We start from the raw sequence: 22,924 nt of genomic DNA on the forward strand, positions 1-22,924 counted from the left end.
GCGTGCGGCCGCGGTTGTGCGTGGGGGGGGGGCGGAGGGAGGGAGGGGGTGCGTGGGGCGAACCCCGCGCGCACGGGCACCTCCGCGCGTGGGCGGGCGGGGGGGGGGGGGGGCTGTGGGGGTGGGAAGGGCGCGGGGCCTCGGCGTGGGCGTGGCGTGTGCCAACGCGCGTGCTCCCGCCGCCCGCTGTGCACGCGCAGGTATGTCCACGCCCCCTCGGTGCGCACGCGCGGGGCGGCCCCCTCCCTCCCCGCAGGTGCCCGGTGGGCGGGGGGGCGGGGTGGGTGTGCGGCCCCTTTAAGGGCTGTGCCCGGAAGGGTGCGCCCCCCGCCCGGCCCCGCCCCCGCAGCGCACCGGCCCCGGTGGGGCGCGGTTCGCGGCTTCGCGGCTTCGCGGTTCGGCCGCGGCTCCGGGGGCCGGTGCGGGACATGGCGGGGCCCCGCCGGCTGCTGTTGCCGCTGCTGGGCGCGTTCCTCGGCGCCGCCGCCTCCTTCAACCTGGACCGCTCCTTCCCGGTGCTCAAGGAGGGCGCGATCCCCGGCGGCTTCTTCGGCTTCTCGGTAGCGCTGCACCGCCAGACCGAGCGGCGGGAGCGGTCCCTGTGAGTGCGGCGGCGGGGCGAGCGTGTCCCGGGGTCTCGGGTGGGAGTACGGGCGGGGGGGGGGGCCCGGGGGTGGGAGCGGAGTCCCGGGGCTCGAGGCGTGGGGTGGGGGAGCGCGGGAGGGGTCCCCGTGGGGGGGGGGGGGGGTGCGTGGGGTGAGAGTCCCCGGGGCTGCGTGGGGGCAGGGGAGCTGGCGGGGCTTTGGGTGCAGGCAGAGGGGTGTCCCGGGGGTTTAGGTGCTGGGGTGGCAGTGGGGGGGGGGGGGGGTCTCGTGGGAGGAAGCGGCCCCAGAGCCCTGAGCTCCGGGGAAGGGGGGGTGTGCGCCCTCAAATAGCTCCTTGGGTGTTTATTCCCTGCTCGGGGCTTTGCTCTGCACCCCCTTGTTGGAGAGGGTTCCCATCCTGACCCTGGGGTTTCCCCCCACCCTTATTCCCTGGGTGCTGAGCGCCCGCTGTGGGGTCCCCGTGCAGGACCCCGGTGACACGGGACAGGCCTGGCAGCAGAGCAGGGACCCGCTGTGGCAGCACCGGTGGGCACGGAGCCCGCCGAGCCGCCCCGGGAGGTGGGAGCCGTCCCCACCCGTGGGGTCCCTGCTCGGCACCGTCTGCGCTGACCCTCACCGGGGCGGTTGCGAAGCCCCTCGCGTCCCCCCGCCCGCTCTGGGCGGCTGCTGGCCCCGTCCCCACCCGGCGGCCCTGGTTCTGCGGGGGGAGCCCCGGGAACCTGTTGAACTGTAATTCCTGCTGCCGAGCAGAGCCCCAACAAAAGCCCTTTTCAGCCGGCGCATCCCCCGTGCGATCCCGCCGCTGTCACTCGCCATGTCCCCTGCTGTCCCCCCAGCTCAGCCAGACCCCCCCCCAGGAGCAGCATCCCCTACATCCCTTCTGGCTGGAGGCGCGAGTTGCACGTGCGTGCTGGGGTGCAGGCACCGGCGCAGAGGTTGGGTTGGGTTTTTCTCGCTTGAGGGCACAGGTTTTTGCTGGCTCACCCTCCCGTGGAACTCCCGGCTGCGGGGAGGGGGGGGATCACCCTTCGGAGACCCGGAGGGCTCCCTCTTTTCTGCCTGTACCCATGGCGGAGGGACCGGCGGCAGCTGCCGGACGGAGGCATCTGCTGCTCCGCATTCCAGAGATGCATTTCGGCCGCTCGCCCTGCCGTGGGACGGCTTGTTGTTGCTCCCGTCCAGGAGGGAGTAAAGCTGTTCCCAGCGGGGCAGCTGTGGGGGTGCAGGAGCCAGCCCAGCACCCTGGGGACCCCTCCTCTCCGCCGGGACGCGCTGGCTCCCATCCATGGCCGGGTTCCCCCGGCTCTGGTGGCATCGGAGCAGCTGGCGGGGGGGGCATCGCAGTCAGGGTCCTGGCTGGCGCTGGGGCAGAGCGGCTCGTCCGTCTTCCTGGGACACTGGGGGTGACCGTCGCTTTGTTTCGGGGCGGTTTGGGGGCCTCTGGCCCCAGCGGCAGCTTGCGATCCCCCGGTGTGGGCCACGTGGCCTGTGCCTGTCTGAGCGTGATGCCGGCGAGGCGCCGAGGCTCCGCGCGGGAAAGGTTTTGGAGCGCCGAACCCCCGGGGGATTTGCACCCCCTTCCCCTGGGAGCCCTCCGCTGCCTGTCCCCGTTGGGGGGGACACGGGGGGACCCTTGTGAGCGCGAGGGGGGGCCACGGGACGCCAAGTGTGTCCCTGCTTCCCCACGGGGCCTTGCGTGTGGGCAGCAGACCCGGATGGGCTGCGCAGGCAGCTCTGCCTGCACGGCGTGGGCAGGAGGGGGCCGGGGCGAGTGCAGGCAGCTCCTGCCTAACCAGGGCCGGGCTCGCTCGCTGCGGGCAGGTCTGGGGAGGCACCCGCGTCTCGTGGAAGCGGCGGGGTGGGGGTAAATGTCGGTGTTGGCGTCCTGACGGCCAGCCGCCGTCCTGCAAGCTGGGGAGCTGCCTGCCCCTCGCCGCTGCCCGGGGAGGGGGGGCGGTGCAGGCAGGAGCGTGGCAGAGGGCTGGAAGAGCCCCGGGGCTTGTCCCGTCCGTGGGGGTGTCCGTGGGCCCCCACCTGGGCTGTCAGAGCCGGGCAGAGGCGGTGAGGTGGGAGCGGTGAGGTGTGCCCCCCTGGCTCCCCCCATCCCAGGGCTGCCGGCCCTGCGCTCCTTCCCCGTGGCCGAGCCACCGGCCGGGGCGGGGGGTGCTGAGCCGGGCTGCAGCACCGCGGGGGCGAACCCGCTCCCCTCCCTCGCCCGGCAGCGGACGGAGGCTCCCCCTGCCCTTTGCTCGCCGGGCGGACCCTCGCAGGTGCAGTTCCACCACACCTGGGGTGGGGACAGGAAAGGGACGCTTCCTGCTGCCCTCGTCCCCACGTGGGGGGTGTCCTCTGCGTTTTTTGGGGACTCGATGCCTGGCCTCATCCTGACCTAGCTCTGTGCGTGTGGTGCAGGGGTGGCGGTGAGGCCAGAGCGATGCTCCGGAGCACGGCTGGCGTTCCCGACCTCCCGGCGGGGTGGGCAGAGCCGCTTCCCGGCTGGGCGGCCAGGCTGGCATGGCACGGCACGGCACGGCCGGTGTCGAGACGGAGTTCCCCCCCCCGCCCCGCCCTCGGCTCCTGCGGTGTTTTTCATGTCTCGGAGCTGTGCCCATGCAAAGGTTTGTTTGCTCGCTCTTCCCCGGGCCAGGTGAAGGCGAGGTGGAAGCGTTATCTGCCTTCCTGGGATTAAGAAACTCCTTTGGCTGCCCGTGCCGGGTCCGGCTGCTCCCAGGACGGGGGGTGGTTCGGCTGGTGGCCACGCTGGCAGGACCCGGCGGTGCCAGGGAAAGCAGGCCCACGTGGGTTTGGGGGTCCCTGAACGACACGGGGAAACTGAGGCACGGTGCTTCTGTGCCAGGGAGCCTGGGGGGAGGCGACACCCACATCGATGACATTCCGGGTGCCTCAGTTCCCCTCCCGTGTGCGTGGGGGGGCTCTGCCCGATGCTCGGGGGGGTCTTTCTGGTCCCGGCTGGCCGGTGGGGAGGAGGAGAACACGGCCGGCAGCACGGCCGGCCAAATTCCCGGCTTTCCCTCCCCCTCGCCTGGTGTTCTGCCGATTGCCAGAGCTGGCCTGGCTGCGCTCCCCCCGCCTTGGCCGGGGGCCGGCGAGAGCTGCCGGGGTCCTGCTGGCCGCAGCTCCTTGCCAGGCGGAGGGGGGACGGGATGCGCCGCAGCGGGGCCAGCGCCCGGGGGGTCATCAATCCATCCGTCCATCCCTCGCAGCCTCCAGCAGCCATCTCTCCCCCTCTCCGCCTCCTTTCCGGCCTGGGCATCAGCAGATTTGCCTGCTCAGGGCTCCCGGGGGGCTCGATGGTTGCAGGGCCCCCCTGTTGCAGATGTAGCAGCACGGGGTGGGGGTGGCTGGTTTGGGGCTCGTCCAGAGCAGGGGTGCGCTGTGCTGGGATCACCCCTCAGCTGCCCCCACCTCCGGGGGGGTGTTGGGGGGCTGTACCCTGCAGCCGGTCGTGGGGCTGAGCTCACAAACGCGGAGCTTGTCCCAGCCCCGGCGTGGGGCAAAGTTTGGGGTGCAAAACCTTGGGGAGGGTCCCCACAGCCCTGGGTCGGGTGCTGCCTGTGAGCGGGGATGGGTGGGATGGGGTGCTGTGCGGACCCCCACCCGCACGCCCGCTCGTCACCCCTGGAGCATGTCGGGAGATGGATGGGGTGCTGCCCTCGCCGCCCAGCCGCTCCCCGCCCTGGGGGGGTGTGGTGCCGTTTGGGGGGTGTGCGGACCCCCTGTGGCACAGCCCTTTGGGTTGGAGCCCCCTTCGCCATCCTCACCAGACCTCTCCCACTCCGGGGCAGCCGCATTTCGGGGCCGGTCAGTGCCCCGGTGCCGAGTCCATCCCGCAGCCGTCTCTCCCGGCTCAGCCGGTGCTGGCGGGGACACCCCCCCCTCCCCGCTGCTGCCGCCCCCCCCGCGCTGCCTCCCCCCTCACCCCCCCGGTTTACCAGGGCGGATTAGGACGGGCCGCGGCCCCTCGCATTCCTGCCTCCTGCTCTGGCTGCTGTTGGACCGTCCCTGCCTTTGCTCTGCTGTCCTGGGCTGAGCCCCCCCGCCCCGCGTGGGACCAGTGCCACAAACTGGTCCTGGCCTCCCTGCGATGGGACCCCCAGCATCCCGGCTCCTGGTTTTCCTCCAGGTAGCTGGGCTCCGCGGGACACCTTGGGGCACGCAGGGGTGGAGGATGGCTGGGCACGTCCCCCCCCTGCTCTGGTGGGGCTCAGAAGCCCCCAGCATCCCGTGCCCCCCGCCCCCAGGAGCAGAGCCTGCGGGTGGGCTGCCGTGCCGGGAGGTTTTGGCTGGAGGCAGCGAGACGCTGGAGCTGCTTGGCCCGGGTCTGCTCCCACCCCCGGGACCTGCGGGGCACGGCCGTGAGGAGCGATGGTGGTTGGGAACGGCTTTGCTTGGAGCCGGGGTCCGGCTGAGCCAGGACCACCCGGGGAGGTGGGGGGCAGCCCCCGGCAAGGGGCTGTGCGTGTGTCCCTGTCCTCAGGAGCCCCGCTGGCCGTGGGGCAGCACCTGAGGGCTGTGGGTCCTGCTGGGGGGGCAAGACGCCCCCCCAACTTCTCCCCCCAGCCCTGAGTCACAGCACAGCCGCCCTGAGTCACTTCCTCCCCAGATAAGTGGGGACAATGGTGCCCCTTGTCCCCCCCGCGTCCCTCAGGTGTATGGGGGGGAGGAATTAGGGGCCCCCTCCCTGCCCTTGCCTTCACACCCGGTGGGTCCCGCTTTCCCAGGGGGGATGCGGATGCCGCTGGCACCCCCAGCCCAGCATTTCCAGGGAGGGCAGACCCCACCCCCACCCCCCCTGCACCCCTTGGGGGGGCTCCACTGTGCCTCAGCGGTGCCACCCCCCCCCCACCTGCAGTGTCTGGCTGACTCAGCCCCAGCGATGCCGCCAGCGGTGCCCGTCACCGGCTGGGCAGGCGCGGGGGGCCCCGGCGTGCCGGGGCGGGGGCCGCCTGGGGCCCCACATTCCTCCTGTGCCGGGGCTTTGAGTCAGCCGCCCCGGCGCTGCCCGGACGCGCCCGTGCTCCCAGCCTGGCGTTGCTCAGCCCAGCCTGCCCGCGGCTCCCTTCCCGACAGCAGCGCCAGGACAGGCACCGTGAGCCGGGCTTGCCGCCGTCCTCGCTGGTGGCAGGGCTGGCCGCGCTGAGGACTGGCCAACTCGTTACCCCAGTGCCCCGGGATAAGGTCAGGGGGCTGCGGCAGTTACCTGGGTGTCTTATCCTCCCGGCAGCCTGCCCCCGTCCTGCCTGCGAGGAGGGACGTGTTTCCTCTGCTGGCACGCGCGGCCGTGCCTCCTCCACGGCATTGTCCTCGGGATGCCGAAGGACTTCCCGGCGGAAAGGTTGGCCTTTCCGGAGTCCCCGGGGCACGCCGGGCCCTCCTGCCGCCCCCCAGCCCCGTGGCAGGGCTGCGCGTCCTGTGCCCTGCTGCTGCCCGGGGTCCCCAGCCTCTTCCCTTGGGACGGGGGGGTTCAGGTGGGTGCTGGGGTCCCTTCAGCATCGCTCAAGGTGGGTGCGGGGGGTGAGCGCACGTGGAGCGGGGCTGCGGGTGTGGCGTTTCCAGCCTGGGCATCCCTCCAGCGATGCCGACGTCCTTCCCCGAGCGCGGTACCGCTGTGACTCAGCTGGGACATCTCTGCCCCTGAGTCACCCCCCGGATGGGTGCTGCCCCCCCGGATGGGTGCTGCCCCCCCGGGACCCCCGGTGCTGCCCGGAGGAGGGGAAGCAAGCCCAGACACCTCCCGGGAAGAGGGGTGCGCGTGCCCCTCCCGGAGCTGGTCCCAGCTCACCCTCCCCGCTCCTGGGGGGGGTGTCTCCCCCCCCTCACCGGGACACCCGGTTCTCGCGGCGTTCCCTGGCACAGCAGCGGGAGGCGGTGAGCCTGTCGGCCGGACACGCCGCAGCTGTGCCGCGGGGGCCCTGGCCTCGCCGCCGGCTCAAAGGTTGGCTGGGAAGGGCTGCGGCTGTTTACACAGGCACGGGGGCCCCAGCGCTGGCGGCAGCCGGGTTGTGCCGAGCGGCTCCCCGCTTCGCTGCCGGTGTCAGGCTGACCCCCCCCGCTGCGTGCCGGGATGGGGGGCTCAGCCATGAGCCCGGGCTGGGATCGGGCCCTGCGAGGAGGGGTGGGGAGCGTGTCCCCCACCCGGGGGGGCTGTCCATCCGCTGTCCCGTGACACCTTTCAGCGTGCTCGTGCACCCGCGTGCTGCGGGGAGAGGCCGGTCGCTGCCGGCCCCGTGCGTGCCCATCCAAGGGGAACCCCCTTCCTGCTCCGGAGATGGGGCTGGGGGTCCCCTGCCCCCCTTTGTTTGGGGGTGTCAAGGCGTGACGTGCTCTGGGGAAGCGGCTCCCGTCCCCTCCGAGCGCCTCCTGGCCGCCGTCACACCCCCCACCCTCTCGCCAGGGCCGCCTGCCTGGCTTTGCACCCCCAAAATAAGACCGGGGGGCATCGGGGCAGGCGGACCCGCTACCCCCCTCGTCTCACCCACCCACCCCCGCTCTGCCCCCCAGGCTGCTGGTCGGGGCCCCCCAGGATGCGGAGCCAGCGAACGGCACACGGACGGGCGCCGTCTACGCCTGCCCCCTCACCAACTCCACCAGCGACTGCCAGCGGCTCGACATCGAGTTGAAGAGTACGTGAGCACCCCGGGGCACCCCGAAACACACCCCCGCCCCCAGCACACAGGGGCTCGAGGGGCGGGGGGGTCCCCGCTCTCACGCTCTCTCTTCCTCGCCCAGGTGAGCCGGACAAGGCCATCATCGATGGCATGTGGCTGGGGGTGACGGTGGCCAGCCAGCGGCAGCCAGCCGGGAGGGTGCTGGTGAGTGCGCTCACACCCCAGTATTTCACGCGCGTGTGCCGGTGCCGAGCTGCCGCCTTGCACAACCGCACCAGAGAGCAGGCGGGCCTTGCACGTCCGCCTTGCATGTGTCCCCAGCACGGTGGCACCGGGCAGAGGCGCTGCGGGGGGTCCCCCGTCACCCCCCAACCCCCCCAATCCCCTGGGGCGGGGAGCTGTGGGGTGCCAGGGTGCCCGGACCCCTCTGGCACGGGGTGCGCCCACGTGGGTGGGCCGATGCTCTCGGGAGCATCTCGGTGCTCCGGGTGGCCGGACAGCACCGCGCACTATGGACCGCGGCGGGCGGGGGGGCTGCGGGGTGTGGGCCGCCTTCGTGGCGGGGCAGCGTACGTATATACGGCCTGACGCCCGCACCAGGGCAGGGGGTGGCCGTACCCCCCCATTTGCGGGGGTGCCACAGCAGGGGCTCACGTCCGGGGCCGTGCCGGCAGGCCTGCGCTCACCGTTACACCAAGGTGCTGTGGTCGGGCAGCGAGGACCAGCGGCGCATGGTGGGCAAGTGCTACGTGCGGGGTAACGACCTGCGCCTCAACATCAGCGACGAGTGGCAGACGTACCACAACGAGATGTGCAACTCCAACACCGACACCGACGAGACCGGCATGTGCCAGATGGGCACCAGCGCCGGCTTCACCGCCAACATCATCTATTTCGGGGCGCCCGGTGCCTACAACTGGCAAGGTGAGCGCGCCGTGGGGCACCCCCTTGTCGTGCGCGAGCATCTGTGCGTGTGGGCGCATTGGAACACACGTGTGCATGCGCACGCTTGTGTGCAGTGACGTGCCCGCGTGGGTATGGTGAGTGCACGCGCGTGCTGGAGCATGAGGGTGTGCCCGAGCGCGCACTACACGCGTATTGTGTGTGCACCTTGGCAGGTGCTTATCTACGCACCCGTGCAAACCCTCTGCACGTGGGTGAGTGCGTCCGTGCGCGTGCATACAGCCGTGTGTGTGCTCGCACGCGCTCTGCGTGCGCAAGGGGAGTGGGTGCCGAGCCGGGGGCTGCTCCCCGCCACGGGGTTAACCCCCCCTCCATCGCAGGCACCGACTACATGCTGCAGCGGGAGACGTGGGACCTCTACGACTTCTCCTACCCCAACAAGAAGAACGGCAATACCTACATAGGTGGGGGGCAGCAGGGCGGGGGGCGTCCCCTGGCTCCTCGGGGGGAGGCGGATTTAGGGGGAACCTTGGGGGTGGATGTTAAACCGGTGTGAGGTTTAGGGGGGCTTGGAGACACCCCCCCAGGGATGGTGTGAGCAGGGGTGACGCCGTGCTGGTCAGGGGGCTGCAGGGGCTCCTGGGGGGACTCGGGGGGTTCCTGTGCTGGCCCCCATCTCACCGGGGGGGGGTCTGGCGGCAGGGTACACGGTGGAGGTGGGCAGCGCGGTGCTGCAGCAGGACGCGGTGACGGTGGTGACGGGCGCTCCCCGGTACAAGCACGTGGGTGCCGTGTACCTGCTGAGCCGCAGCCCCCAGCAGACGCTGCAGAGCAGCTGCCTCCTCCCCGGCCCCCAGGTCGGCTCCTACTTCGGCAGCGCCGTGGCCCTGGCAGACCTCAACAACGACGGGTGAGGGCGGGGGGCCGGGACCCCCCAGCTCCCGGGGGTGGGGGGGGGCTGACCTGGGGCGTCCTGCAGCTCAGTGGAGTCTCTGTGGGTCATTGGGGGGGGGGGCACGGCTCCAGGGGTGGGGGTGTCGCTGGTTTTTGGGGGGGGGCCCTCAACTTTTTATGGAGTTGGGGGGGGGTTAGGGTTTGGGTCCCCCCCAGTTCTGGTGTGTCGGGATGGGGGGTGGGTTACGTCATAGCCCCCAGCTCTGACTGCCCCGCAGGTGGCAGGACCTGGTGGTGGGGGCCCCCTACTACTTCGAGCGGAAGCAGGAGGTGGGGGGCGCAGTCTACGTCTACATGAACGAGGTGGGGGACTTCCAGCCCCAGGCCAGCCTGGTCCTCACCGGCCCCAGCTACTCCGCCTTCGGCTTCGCCGTGGCCAGTATCGGGGACGTCAACCAGGACGGCTTCCAGGGTGAGGGGCTGGGGACCCTCGTGGGGGGAGCCGTGGCGGGGGGGTGCAGCAGGGCTGCCTCGGGGTGGGGGGGGTCTTCAGGTAAGAGGGGGTCCCGCCTGGGGGGGGTGTGGCGGGTCTCTGGAGAGGTTTGGGGTGAAGCGAAGGAGATGGGGGGTGGCTTGGTGGGGGGTGCGTTCAAGGAGCGGAGGGGCCGGGTGAGAGTTGGGCGCGGGGGGGGTCGAAGTGGGGCAGGGGAGGTGCGAAGGCACTGTGGGGTGGCCCCCAGCCCGTGGGGCTGACCCCGCTCTTCTCCCCACAGATATCGCCGTGGGGGCTCCTTTCGAGGGGCCCGGCAAGGTCTACATCTACCACAGCAGCGCAGAAGGGCTGCTGGCCAAACCCCGGCAGGTAACGGCCCCGCGGGGAGCCCCTCACCGAGGCAGCGGGGCCCCACGTCCCCTCCGAGCATCTCGTGCTCCGGGGGGGGGGATGCAGCAGGCGGATCCCCCGATCCCCGGGGCTGATGAGCGATGGGTGACACCCCCCCCCCCCAACACACCGTGCCCCCCAGGTGATCAGTGGGGCGGATCTGGGCCCGGCCAGCATGCGGACCTTCGGGTACTCGCTGAGCGGGGGGCTGGACGTGGACGGTAACTCCTACCCCGACCTCCTGGTGGGCAGCTTGGCGGAGAGGGTGGTGCTGCTCAGGTAAGGGGGGGGGGGGCCGGTGGGCACCCTGCGGCCCTCTGTGCTCCCTGCCACCTCCCGGGGACGGCCCCTGCCCTTGGCAGCACCCCGGGGCAGGGAGCTGGGCACGGAGCTGGCACCAGGCAAGAGGGGGGCTGTGCCGCAGCTGGGGGGGCTCAGCCGACCCCCACCTCTGCCCAGAGCTCGGCCCGTGATCAACATCTTGAACAAGACCTTCACGGTGACCCCCAGCAAGGTGGACCCTGCCCGGTGCACGCCTGACTCCTGGTGAGCGTGTCCCCCCCCACCCCGGTGCAGCCGGTCCCGCTCGTGGCACTGCGGTGCCGCCGGCTCCGCTCACAGCCGCTGTCCCCCCCCAGCATCACGGTGACCGTCTGCTTCTCCTACAACCAGAGTGCTGGAGACCCCAAGTACAAGGAGAAGATCAGTGAGTGCCCGGGGGTGCACGCGTGGGTGCGTGTGCACGTCTTGGGGGATGGCGTCTGCCAGCGCTTGTGCATGGGTGTGTGCACGCACGGGGACGCGCACGTCTGTGTGTGCAGGGGTGTGTCTGAGCACACGTTTAGGGAAGGACAAGCATGCCGGCGTGTGGGGATGCACACGTGTGTGCACAGGGGATATGCGTGCGCGCAGGAGTTGTGTTGGAGGCACACGCGTGTGCAACACCCATGGCACTCCGCTCCCCCGCAGCCCTGGAGTACACCCTGGAGGCTGACAAGGACCGGCACCCCCCCAGGGTCAGGTTTTTGGGGACCCACTCTGCCGTCTACCACGGCCTCTTCCCCATGCCCGAGACCCGCTGTGAATCCAAGGAGCTCCTGCTGCTGGTGAGCGTGTGCGAGTGCACGTGTGCGTGTGCGCACGCGTAAGCGTGTGGTGCAGGTTGCTCTACACGTGGCGCTGGAGGCGGGGAGCGGGATGGTGGGGTGCGGAGTGTCTTGGGAACAGCAGGGCTGGGAAAAGAGGCGGCAATCCGTCCCTCCATCACTCCTGTGATGAGTCTGCTGGGTCTCATGAGCAGGGGGACGTGGCCGGGGGCTGCCTGGCTGCGGCTGGCGCTGAAGAGGAGCCGGGGAGGGAGTCGGGGCTCTGCCGTGATTTCTGCCACCCCACAGGACAACATCCGAGACAAGCTGCACCCCATCGTGCTCTCCATGAACTACTCGCTGGTGGAGAAGCCCAGGACCGTCCAGCTGGGTCCCCGCTCCCTCGACGCCTTCCCCATCCTCAACCAGGACCAGTCCCACGAGAACGAGACCAAGGTGCCGGGAGGCCGATGGAGATGTTGGGCTGCACGCGCCGCGGTGAGCCTGGCCCGGGGGTGGCAGAGGGCTCACGGGGACGTCCCTGTCCCGCCAGGTCGAGTTCCAGAAGGAGTGCGGCTTCGACAACAAGTGCTACAGCAACCTCCAGCTCCAGAGCAGCTTCGTCACCGACCAGAACCAGCCCCTGCCCAGGTGACAGCGGGTCCCCCCCGGGTCCCCATCCGCCCCTCCCACCCGCTGTGCCATCCCCCTCGGCCGCAGGTCACCCCTCAGCCCCCCCGGGCTGTCCCAGGGTGTGGGGGGGGGGCGTTTCTCCATCCTGCTGGGGTGGGCCACCCGTGTGCTGAGCGGGACGGTCTCTGCGCAGGCTGAACGGTACCCAGGTGCTGCAGTACAGCCGGGACGTGCGGAAGCTCTACCTGAGCATCAACATCACCAACGTGCCCACCGCCCCCTCCAACGGCGAGGATGCCCACGAGGCGCTGCTCAACGTCACGGTGCCCGCCAGCCTGCTGCCCTCCTCCGTCCGCCCGGTAGGCGATGGCGTCCCCTTCCCGGCCCGAGAAGGTGCAAGGACCAGGGTGGGTGCTGCCGGAGCCTTCCTCATCCTCTTCCCCTCCCCAGAGCGGAGCCTGTACCTTTGCGGAGACGGTGCTGTGCGAGCTGGGCAACCCTTTTAAGAGGAACCAGAGGGTGAGTGCTTCCCCCCAGCCCTTTTTGGGGGCTCGGCAGGCGGGCGGGGGTCTGGCCGAGCTGCTCCACGGTCGCTCTGTGCTGCAGGCAGAGCTGATCATCACCTTCGAGGCCATCGGGATCATGCTGGACACGCGGGAGGTCCTGGTGTGGCTGGATCTGTCCACGTGAGTGTCCCGGGGGGTGTGTGGAATGGGGGGGTGTCCCTGGACCGATGTCGGCTCCTCCCTCCGTCCCGTGGTGGAAGGGGGGTTGTGGAGCGGCGTCGTATCCGGCAGCGTTGCTGGTCCGGGAAGGACTGGAACGCCGGCAGGGTTCGTAGGACGGGCAGGACGGGGACCCCATGGCTCCTGCCGGCGGGGGGCTGCCCCACGCTGTCCGGGGGCCGTTGGGTGGTGGGAGACGCTGACCCCAGCGCCGTGGCAGGCAAAGCACCCAGGAGGACCTGCGGCCCGTGCTGGCCAAGCTGCTGGTGGACTACAGCATCCAGTCCTCGCTGACCATGTGAGTCACGGCCGCGGCCCCTCCACCTGCCCCGCACAAATTTGGCTGCGTCGGGAGCGGGCACGGCCCCCCCGTGTCCCAGGAACGGGGCGGACGGACACCCCGGAGATGGTCCCTGCGCCCCTCGCCGTGCCTGACCCCCGCTCTGTCCCCAGGGCCTCCTTCCACGCGCAGTCGTACTTCAGCGGGACGGTGGTGGGCGAGTCGGCCATGCGCAGCGAGCGGGACGTGGGCAGCCCCCTCGCCTTTGACTTCCAGGTGAGCTGGGGGGCCGCCGGTGCCCGTGGGGGGGTGAGAGCGCTGGGCTCCATCCCCTGCTCCGCTTCCCAGGTGACCACCAAGGGCGAGTCGCTGGGCACCCTGGGCACCATCCTGCTGGGCTTCGAGTGGCCCGACGAGATCCCCAACGGCAAATGGCTCCTGTACCCCACCGAGATCCTCGTCAACAGCAACGAGACCTGCCAGCCCCCCGGGGGGGTCATTAACCCCCTCAACCTGACCGTGAGTGCCCTTGTCCCTGCCCCCCCACCGCGTGGGTCCTTCCAGCCCCATCAGCCCGGGGGGGGGCAGAGCTGCCGGGGCTCTGACGGGGCTTTTCCTGCCCCCCCCAGCTGCAGGAGGACCAGGCTCCATCCAGGCAGAGGCGGGAGCTGGAGGCCCCGGAGCCGGCGGAGCCCCCCGTCACCCTGGCCACCGCCACGAAAGCCAAGTCGGAGGTGGTGCTGGTGAGTGGGTGCTGCAGGGGTGGGGGGGGGGCCGGCAGCACGCGCCTTCCGCCAGGACCGCTGCGCACGCCGCTTCCCCGGCACCGTGCGTTGGGGGGCTCTGGGTCCCCCCCTGACCCCCCCCCTTATCTCCCAGAGCTGCTCCAAGGGCACCGCTCGGTGCATCTGGTTCGAGTGCCCCCTCCTGCACACCCAGCACCCCACCACCTTCAGCATCCGCGCCCGGGTCTGGAACAGCACCTTCATCGAGGTCAGTGCGGGGCGGCACGGCCTGGAGATGGGGGGGGGCGATGGGGGGGTCAGGGCTGGGCTGCTCCCTTGGGGACGGTGCAGAAACAGGGCGCTGAGTTTGCCCGGTCTCAGCTCTGGCGCTAACACCCACCCCTCACCCCTTCCGTCGTGCGTGCCCCCCCAGGAGTACAGCGATTTTGACCGGGTGAAGGTGGACGGTACGGCCACGCTCTTCCTCCGGACCCACGTCCCCACCATCAGCATGAAGAACCACACGGTGCGGGTGAGTGACGCCGGAGCCCCGTACTGGGAGAGGCTGGGAGGGACTGGGGCCGCTGGGAGCTCTTTCCCCGACGAGGCTCTTCTCGACCCTTCCAGTTCTCCGTGGATGTGGACTCGGAGCTGACGGAGGAGCAGCCGGCCGAGATCGCGCTGTGGCTGGTGCTGGTGGCGGTGGCGGCCGGGCTGCTGCTGCTGGGGCTGATCATCCTCCTGCTCTGGAAGGTGAGGGGGGGCCCGGATCCCCCTCCTGGGGAGGGAGTGCAGGAGCCACGCCGAGACCCGACGGGCTCGTGTCACCAGTGGCTGCCGTCCTCCCCCTCCCCGGCCGCGGTGGGTGGAAGGTGCCCTCCCGGCTGGAAGGCACCGATGAGGAAGAGGAGCAGAGTCCCGACTCGTTCCCCGGTGCAAAACATTTTGGGAGCTGCAAAAATCCCGCCCGGAGCAGGGCTGGACCCCGTGGCTCCCACCTCCCCCTGCGCTGCAAGGACTGGGGTGGGGGGGGGGTGTGTGTCTCTCCAAATCCCTGGGGACCCCCTGGCACCCTGGGGACCCCACTCTCTGGCCAAGAGGGGTTATGTGGGTCTGCAGGGCCCCCCGCCCCGCGGCATCCCCTGGGGTGAGGGTGCAATGGGACAGCTCGCCCCCCACCCCGCGGGGGTGGCCAGGAGCCCCCCGTCCCCTCTCCCGTCCCCCCTGACCCCTGTCACCTCCTTCCTCGCAGTGCGGTTTCTTCCGGCGGGCCAACACGCGCGCCATGTACGAAGCCAAGGGGCAGAAGGCGGAGATGAGGATCCAGCCCTCGGAAACCAAGCGGCTGACGGACAGCTACTAGTGGGGGGGCAGCCCCGCTGCTCCCCCCCCGGGCGCCCGCGCCACCCGCTTGGTAATGCCCCGTGGGGCTGGTTGCAGCGGCATCCTCCTCCTCTTCAGCCTCCTCTTCCTCGCCGCCTCTCTCGGCTGGGTCCCCGTAGGGCACGAGGGGCTCCGCGGGGGTCCAGGACTGCTGCCCCCTCTGCTCTCCGCCGCCTCTGGGCTCTCTCCCCTCGGCTCCCCGGTGTCGCTCCGGCCCCACGCTGACCCTCTCCCCTCTTTCTTCCCCCCCCCCCCCCCCCCCAGTGCGACTTCTTCCAGCGGACCCGCTACTACCGCATCATGCCCAAGTACCACGCGGTGAGGATCCGGCAGGAGCAGCGCTACCAGCCCGGCGGCCTCCTGCCCCGGCGGCACAAGAAACACTGGGTGACCAAGTGGCAGGAGCCTGAGAAGTACTACTGACCCCCCCGCCCCGCCCCCCGGCCCCCGTGCGAGGGGAGCGCACGGCCGGTGTTTGACTTTGCACAAGTGCATCTCCCCCTGCCCCCATCCGCCTCCCCGCTCGGCCGCACCCTGACGCTGGCTTCTGCACGCTCCTGTCTGCTTCCCCGGGCTCGCCGGCGTGCAGCCCGGCTCTTGCACGCTCGTGCCTTGCACGCTTATGGGGATGAGCCCCAGATGTGCCCCCCATACCCCGACGGGACCGCTGCTGGTCTCCCCGAGTGCCTTCCCCCCCATGCAGACACTCCTCCTGCTGTGTCCCGCACGCCTCCTTGCACACCAGGACACGTCCTTGCACGCCGGGACACGCTCACGCCCCCTGCCACACGCATCCCCCTTCCCTCGGTGCTGGGTGTGGGATTCCCCGTGGGGTGGTGGGAGCTGGTGCCTTCCTCCCCTGCCGCCTCCTCCATGCTCACAGCCCCCACTCTGCACTGGCCACAGCTTTGGGTTGGGGGGGCGGGGGGTGCAGAGCATGGGGCTGTGTCCCCCCCACCCCACAGCCGTGCCCCCCGGGGGTCTGTCCCGCCCCACGGACGCCGCCCCGGGCATTAAGTTATTCCGTGTCTCTCGTCAGCGTTTTGGGGGTGAGCTCCAGAGCGCGGTCGGTACTGGGGGCTGGGGGGGTCCTGCACCCCCCCCCCCCGCCCCCACTCACCTGGGGCCCAATAAAGCCTCGCTCCGGGATTTGTAACCTCGTGTCTGCTCTGGGGGGGGCTGGGGGAGAAAGGGGGGGCTGGGGGAGAAAGGGGGGCTGGGGGGGGGAATGCCTGGGGCAGGCAGGGGGCTTGGGGGGAGTGCCCCGGGGGGGGCAGGGATGGGGGGGTACGGCCCTGGGGAAGGATGGGAATGGGGGGGTACGGCCCTGGGGAAGGATGGGAATGGGGGGGTACGGCCCCGAGGAGGGACAGGGGTAGGGGGGTACGGCCCCGGGGGGGACAGGGATGGGGGGGTACGGCCCCGGGGGGGGGGCGGGAGCGGGGGCGCTCCGGGCAGCGAGGGGTTAAGCGCGGGTGGGAGTTACAGCTGGGGGCGTGGCCAGCGCCGAGGGGGCGGGGCCATCCCGCCCGTAGGGGCGGTGCTAAGCGGAGGGGCGTGTTCACCGCTGGGCGGGGCGGGGCCGACGTTAGGGCGGGCGGTGATTGGCGGCGGGGCGGGTTGTTTGCGCGCGGCGCGGCGGTGGGCGGGGCCGGGGGCGCGGGGCCGGGCGGGGGGCGCCATGCGGGTGCTGCGCTGGCTGGGGCGGCGCGCGGCGCTGGCCGGGGTGCCCACCTACATCGAGCACTTCAGCAAGTTCTCGCCGTCGCCGCTTTCCATGAAGCAGTTCCTGGACTTTGGTAAATACCTGGCGACTCACCACCCCCCCACCCCCCCACACCCCCTTCCCCGCCTTCCTTCCCCCCTGCCGCGGGTGGGTGGGCGCCCCCCGGTGCGGGGCCGTGGGTGGGTGCCGCCCCGGGAGGGGAGACACCCCGCTTTGCTCCCCGAATACACCCGCCTCCGCGGTAAATAGCCGGGCTGGGGGCGGTGCTCCGGGCAGGGACCGCCGTGCACCCCCCCCCCCGGGAAGCGCTTCCCCCCTCCGCCGGTAAATAAATACCCGGGTGGGTGCTGCGGGTGCTGTCCCGGGGGGGGGACCCGCTCCAGTGGGTGTCTGGGCCTGGGTAACTGTACACCCCCCCCCCCCCAATAGCCGGTTATTTTGGGGTGGGGGGTTACCCCCCCAGGAGCTCCCCGGCCCGGGTAAATGCCTCCTCCCCCCCCCCGGGAAATCCCCGCTCCCGGGTAAATAACGGGGCAGGGAACGTGGGCTGATACACCCCTGCTGCGTGGGGTCTCCCCCCGGCCCCCCCATAACCGCCCACAGCGGGCTGCTTCCCCCCCCGCGGACACGTAAGGGCCTGGGTGAATCCCCCCGGAACGGCCGGGTGGGTGGGTGGGCGCCCCCCCCCCCACTGGGTGCATCCCCGTGCGTGGGGCCCCCGGAGGGGGGTTCCCTGCACCCCGCTGTAAACACCTGCCCGGCCCCCCCCCCGCACCCCCAGGGTGGGGGACTCGGTCCCCTCCGAGCAAACACCCCGGTGAATACCCCGGGAGGCGGAGATGCCCCCACCCGTCGCTGTCACCCGTCCCGGGCCCCCCTGTGTCATCCCCCCCCGCGGATTTTAATGTCAGCGCTATATTTACCCGCGTCCCGGCTGGCAGCTGCGCCCTGGGGGTCCCCAGCCCGGGCCCCCCCATTCTGTCCCACCCCGCCAGCGCCAGGACCCCCCTCGAGTCCTCGCTGCGGTCCCCGTCCGTCTCCCGTCCCGTGTCCCCAGAGACGTGCCCCTCCAGGGGCTCGGGGGCAGCTGTGCCCCCCCCGGCCTCGCTGGGCACCGGCCCCTGCTCGGGGTCGTCCCCGTCCTGGGGACGCTGCGCGGTGTCCGCGGGGCGCAGGCTGTCTGCACCCCCGTGCCGAGGGTCCCGTTTGGGTGTCCCCGGCTCCCATGGTGGCCCGGGTCCTTCTCCCCACCAAATCCAGCCCCAGACTGGGCTGCCCTGGGGCCCGTCCTGCCCCCCCAGCCCCTCTGCCGTCCCCCTCCAGCCGAGGGCAGGGACCTGCTCCTGCCTGCCCCGCTCCAGCCCCCCAGCAGCAGAGGAGCAGGAGCGAAGGCAGCGCTGGGGCTGGGGGCGCGGAGCGGGGGCTCAGCCCGTGTGTCCCCCCCCGGCAGGCTCCAGCAACGCCTGCGAGAAGACCTCCTTCGCCTTCCTGCGGCAGGAGCTGCCCGTGCGCCTCTCCAACATCATGAAGGAGATCAACCTGCTGCCGGACCGCGTCCTGCACACCCCCTCCGTCCAGCTGGTCCAGAGCTGGTGAGACGGGGGGGGCTGGGGGGTCTTGCCGCCCCCGGGGGTCCTGCCGCCTCCGGGACCGCCCGGTCCCACGTGGGGTTGGGCGTGGAGGTGCCACCACCGTCGTCCGTGTGGGTCCTGCTGCCGGGGGTCCCGCCTGGGTGCCACCGTGGGTCCCACCGCTGTCACCTGCACAGCTCCCATTGCCGCCACGGCTCCCGCCCCCACCATCGCCCGGGGGGTCCCACCACCACCACCGCAGGTCTCACCGCTGCCACCGACTGTCCTCCCCCGCGGGTCCGGAGGGAGCTGCCCGGGGCGGGGGGACGCAGGGGCGGGGGGACGCAGGGACGGGTGTCTGGCAGGGCAGCACCCAGCTGGTGCCACGCCATGCCCTTGGCTGACACGGGCTGCAGGGCCCCCCCATGCCAGCGGGGTGTCCCCAGGCACCGGGGGGTCACCAGTGCCACCCCCGCGTCCTGCCCCCGCTTCCTTCCCCCCGAAAGGGCCGAGCCAGCCCCGATGGCCGGGGGGGTCCGTGTCCTGGGTGGGGGGGTTTGTTGTCCCTTTAAGCGCCGTGTCCCCCCCCCAGCTCCGGCAGCGTGAACCTTCTCCCAGTGCTGCACATGACGGGTTGTTTGTGCAGCGTCCTCGGCCCCTGCCCGCCCCTGCCCGCGCTGGCAGCAGGATCCGGCCGCGCCACGCTCCCACAGCCCTCGTGCAGGGACCCCGGGATCGTGGCGACCCTCATGCCCCCCACCCCATCGGAGGGGCCGCGTCCCCAAGCGTCCCCAAGGGCCACTGTGCCAGCGGGGGGGTGGGACAGGCTTGGGCTCCCCGCCAGGCAGGGGGTGGTTTGGTGGGGAGCAGGGTTTTGGGGGGGGGGGGGGTGCTGAGCCCCTCTCCCTGCGTGGGGCGGTGCCCCGGGACACCCAGTGCCTCCCTGGCGTGGGGTCCCTGGGGTGTCCCGTGTCTTCGGGGGGCAGCGGGGGGGTAACGGTCCCCTTGCCCAGGTACGTGCAGAGCCTGCTGGACATCATGGAGTTCCTCGACAGGGACCCCGAGGACCAGGCCACCCTGGGGCAGTAAGTTGGGGGGCCACAGCGTGGCCGTGACACCCCTTGGCCCTGCACCCTATATCACCCCCAAACTGCCCCCCCCCCAGCGCCCTGAGCATCCCGGGGTCACCGGATTGTGCTCCGGGTTTTCCCCGGTGCCACCAGCTCCTGGGGAAACCCGGCCTGGAGCAGGGCTCTGCCCGGCCCGGGTGCCCCCAGCTGGGTGACCGGCTCCCCCCGGGCAGGTTCACAAACGCCCTGGTCACCATCCGGAACCGGCACAACGACGTGGTGCCCACCATGGCGCAGGGCGTCATCGAGTACAAGGAGGCCTACGGGGACGACCCCGTCTCCAACCAGAACATCCAGTACTTCCTCGACCGCTTCTACCTGAGCCGCATCTCCATCCGCATGCTCATCAACCAGCACAGTGAGCCCCCCCGGGCATCCCCCCCCCCCCGGGCATCCCTCCCCCCTGGGCATCCCCCCCCTCTGCCCCCGGGCATCCCCCCCGGGTATCCCCCCCCCTGCCCCCGGGTATCCCCCCCCCCCGGCATCCCCCCCAGGCATCCCCCCCCTCTGCCCCCGGACATCCCCCCCCCCCGGGCATCCCCCCCCCTCTGCCCCCGGGTATCCCCCCCCCTCTGCCCCCGGGTATCCCCCCCCCCAGGCATTTCCCCCCCCCCGGCATCCCCCCCAGGCATCCCCCCCCTCTGCCCCCGGGCACCCCCCCCCAGGCATCCCCCCCCCCCAGGCATTTCCCCCCCCCCGGCATCCCCCCCCCAGGCATCGTGCCCCAAGTGCCCCCCCAGCCCCAGGGTTCCTGCCCTGAGCATCCTCACCAGCCCTGACTGTCCCCTGGACACGTCCCAGCCCTGAGCCCCCCCCCTCTCAGAGCCCCCCCCCCCCCAGCACCCCCCCTGCCCTGCCCGCTCCTGCCCTCAGGTGCCCCCCGTCCTGCCCCCGTGTGTGTCCCTGTCCCCCGTGTCCCCACCGGCCCCATACGTCCCCCTGACCCTCACCCCGGGGGGGTGGCAGTAAGCCCAGCCTTTGGGGGGGGGGGTGGCCCCGGGTGTCTGTGGGGCCCAGGCGTGTCCCCCCCCCTCACTGTCCCCCCCGTCCCCTCCCCAGCGCTGCTCTTTGACGGCAGCACCAACCCCGCGCACCCCAAGCACATCGGGAGCATCGACCCCCACTGCCGCGTGGCCAACGTGGTGAGAGGTCTGTGGGGACCGGGGGGCTCCCACCCCCGCGGGGGCATGATGGGGGGGGGGGGGGGGAACCGGGCACTTGAAGGTCCCCCCGATCTTCCCCGTGCCCTGGGAGCTGTCTGTTTGGGATCCATTCATGTCACGAGTTTGGGTGGGCCTCAGCCAAGGTGTCCACAGTCTCCTGTGCTTTGGGGTCACTCCAGAGGACCCCCAAAACTTTCTGGATCTGTAGGAATGGAAAATATGGGGGGGGGGGGAATCCTCCCCCTGCCTTGGTGCTGGGGGTGCTGACCCCTCTGCCCCCCCAGACGCCTACAACATGGCCAAGCTCCTGTGTGACAAGTACTACATGTCCTCGCCTGACCTGGAGATCGAGGAGGTGAACGGTGAGGCCGGGCTGGGGGTGGGGGGGGGGCCCTGGGCAGGGGGGGGTCCGTGCGGAGGGGGCTTCTCGGGTGGCTTGTTTGGGGTTGGAGAGGACGGTGATGCTGATGGCCGCGCTCCTCCTCCCCGCAGCGAGCAACTCGGAGCAGCCCATCAGCATCGTTTACGTCCCCTCGCATCTCTACCACATGCTCTTTGAGCTCTTCAAGGTAACCCCAACCCTGGAGGGGGGCGAAGGGGGGCAGGAGGTTGTGGGGGGGGTCCCCTAAACCACAGCCGTGCCCGCAGAACGCCATGCGAGCCACCGTGGAGAGCCACGAGAACAGCCCGCGGCTGCCGGCCATCAGGGTGATGGTGGCTCTGGGCCAGGAGGACCTCTCCATCAAGGTGCGTAGGGACCACCGGCTCCAGCCCGGGGGGTCCCCAAGCCCAGCCTGGGGGACACTTCATGGGGGGGGGGGGGAGGGCAGTCCAGGAGCGGGGTTGTCACCTCCCCACCGCGTCCCGCAGATGAGTGACCGGGGCATGGGTGTCCCCCTGCGGAAGATCGAGCGTCTCTTCAGCTACATGTACTCCACCGCTCCCACCCCGCAGCTGGGCACCGGGGGGGCCCCCCTGGTAGGTGCCCTGGGGGACGGGGTGCGAGTCTGCGGTGGCGTGGGGGTGCCTTGGGGGTGGCGTGGGGAGGTTTGGGGGTGCCTGGGGCGGTGCGGGCAGGTTTGGGCTTGGTATAGGGGGACGCCTGGGGATATTTGGGGGTGCTTTGGGAGAGCCTGGGGGTGGTGTGGGGACATTTTGGGGTACCTGGGGTGGCATGTGCGTGCCTGGGGGCGGCGTGGGGATGTTTTGGGGTACCTGGGGTGGCATGTGTGTGCCTGGGGGCAGCGTGGGGACACTTGGGTGTGAGATGGGGACACTGGGGTGGCAGGGTGACATTGAGGGTGACATTGAGGGTGCCAGTGGTGGCACGTGGACGCTCATGGGTGCACGTGGTGCTACTTGGGGTCCCCTGGCGGTGCCGACCCCAGCACCAGGGCCCCCCACCCCATCTCCTCCCCCCCCCCAGGCTGGCTTTGGCTACGGCTTGCCCATCTCCCGCCTCTACGCCAAGTACTTCCAGGGGGACCTGCAGCTCTTCTCCATGGAGGGCTTCGGCACCGACGCCGTCATCTACCTAAAGGTGGGTCTTTCCCCTCGGGACGGGGGGTCTGGGACCTCTGCGGGGGGCGCAGGACCCTCCCCAGCCCCGCTGTCTCCCGCAGGCCCTGTCCACGGACTCGGTGGAGCGATTGCCCGTCTACAACAAGTCGGCGTGGCGGCACTACCAGCCCAGCCAGGAGGCGGGCGACTGGTGCGTCCCCAGCACCGAGCCCAAGAACACCTCCACCTACCGCGTCCCCTAGGGCCCCCCGGGGGCTCGCTGCCCCCCAGGCTGTCGATAGCCCCTGGGCCCCCCCGGGCATCCCCCCTCACCCCGGGGGGGGGGGGGGTGGTTTAGCATCCCGGTTCTGCGTCCTGCCGCCGCAGCCGTTGGGGCTCACCGTGTGAAATGTGGGGTGGGGGGTCCCAGCACAGACCCCCCCCCTTCCCCCCCCCCAGCCTTGGTGGCACTTAGGTACGTCGCTGGGGGTGGTGTTGGAGTTGGGGGGGGGGTAGAGCCCTTGTTGCCCCCGTCCCTTGGCACCCGCACCAGGGGGGTGCACCTCGAGGGTACCCTGGGGCAGCGAGGGACGGGTCCTTTCCCAGTATGACCAGTAGCACTTCCCTGCTCCTCCAGCCCTGACAGGGTGGGGGGACCGGGCCTCAGCCCCCCCCAGCTCCCTGCGCCATCCCTGGTATTGCACTACTGAGCTGTTCACCCGCGTGTGCCCCCCCGCAGCCCCCCTGGGGGGTTCCCTCCCCCAGCCCCCCCCGACCCCCCCGCTGTCAGTAAATTGGATGTTGACCGAGCCTCTGGCGTGGTGCTTTGGGGTCCCGGGAACACCCCCCTTTGCACCCCACTGCCGCCCCACCCCCCTGTGCCTCAGTTTACCCACCCCTGGGCTGGGGAGGGGGCTGCTGCGTCACACCACCCCGGGCGGTCACAGGGTGGCACCTGGGGACACAGGCCCTGGGCTGGCACCGTGCTCTGTCCCCCCCACCCCGGGTGCCCCCCCCGCCTGGCACTGAGCTCCCCCCACCCCATCTCGTCCCCCGGCCCCGTCCTAGTCAGGCTCACACTGGCCGCAC

General features: G+C 71.4%; 2 protein-coding genes across 3 annotated transcripts; both read left to right on the forward strand.

Annotated features, from left to right (window-relative positions):
• The first annotated feature begins 225 nt into the window (after positions 1-225).
• On the forward strand, positions 226-15,901 carry ITGA3 (integrin subunit alpha 3). Of its 2 annotated transcripts, XR_012838867.1 has the most exons (26): positions 228-601; positions 7,128-7,249; positions 7,356-7,438; positions 7,909-8,158; positions 8,518-8,601; positions 8,840-9,047; positions 9,310-9,503; positions 9,805-9,893; positions 10,057-10,193; positions 10,374-10,460; positions 10,553-10,620; positions 10,884-11,020; positions 11,309-11,455; positions 11,553-11,650; positions 11,826-11,991; positions 12,083-12,151; positions 12,239-12,318; positions 12,578-12,655; positions 12,811-12,913; positions 12,986-13,156; positions 13,267-13,380; positions 13,517-13,630; positions 13,796-13,894; positions 13,990-14,115; positions 14,615-14,776; positions 15,010-15,901. XR_012838867.1 is itself a non-coding variant. In XM_075775343.1 (25 exons), the coding sequence occupies exons 1-25, from the start codon at positions 429-431 to the stop codon at positions 15,166-15,168; spliced, it is 3,156 nt and encodes a 1,051-aa protein (XP_075631458.1). In that variant the 5' UTR covers positions 226-428; the 3' UTR covers positions 15,169-15,901. The 2 variants fall into 2 exon arrangements, 1 of the variants encoding a protein (XP_075631458.1); XM_075775343.1 differs by lacking the exon at positions 14,615-14,776 and having other exon boundaries at positions 226-601.
• A 492-nt stretch (positions 15,902-16,393) lies between these two features.
• Positions 16,394-22,645, forward strand: PDK2 (pyruvate dehydrogenase kinase 2). The gene is made up of 11 exons (XM_075775143.1): positions 16,394-16,544; positions 17,922-18,063; positions 19,056-19,127; positions 19,346-19,530; positions 20,232-20,321; positions 20,620-20,697; positions 20,828-20,904; positions 20,984-21,082; positions 21,206-21,313; positions 21,762-21,875; positions 21,958-22,645. Exons 1-11 carry the CDS (start codon positions 16,427-16,429, stop codon positions 22,096-22,098), a joined length of 1,224 nt encoding a protein of 407 aa, XP_075631258.1. The 5' UTR covers positions 16,394-16,426; the 3' UTR covers positions 22,099-22,645.
• The last annotated feature ends 279 nt before the right edge of the window (positions 22,646-22,924 follow it).

The sequence above is a fragment of the Balearica regulorum genome, chromosome 24, assembly GCF_011004875.1.
Source record: "Balearica regulorum gibbericeps isolate bBalReg1 chromosome 24, bBalReg1.pri, whole genome shotgun sequence".
Lineage (NCBI taxonomy): Eukaryota > Metazoa > Chordata > Aves > Gruiformes > Gruidae > Balearica > Balearica regulorum.

Coding starts and splice junctions, on each gene's coding strand:
- ITGA3 (XM_075775343.1), top strand. CDS start 429: ATGGCGGGGCCCCGCCGGCTGCTGTTGCCGCTGCTGGGCGCGTTCCTC. Junction 10,621..10,883: donor CAAGTACAAGGAGAAGATCA/GTGAGTGCCCGG, acceptor GCTCCCCCGCAG/CCCTGGAGTACACCCTGGAG. Junction 14,116..15,009: donor TCATCCTCCTGCTCTGGAAG/GTGAGGGGGGGC, acceptor CCCCCCCCCCAG/TGCGACTTCTTCCAGCGGAC.
- PDK2 (XM_075775143.1), top strand. CDS start 16,427: ATGCGGGTGCTGCGCTGGCTGGGGCGGCGCGCGGCGCTGGCCGGGGTG. Junction 18,064..19,055: donor GTCCAGCTGGTCCAGAGCTG/GTGAGACGGGGG, acceptor CCCCTTGCCCAG/GTACGTGCAGAGCCTGCTGG. Junction 21,083..21,205: donor AGGAGGACCTCTCCATCAAG/GTGCGTAGGGAC, acceptor CGCGTCCCGCAG/ATGAGTGACCGGGGCATGGG.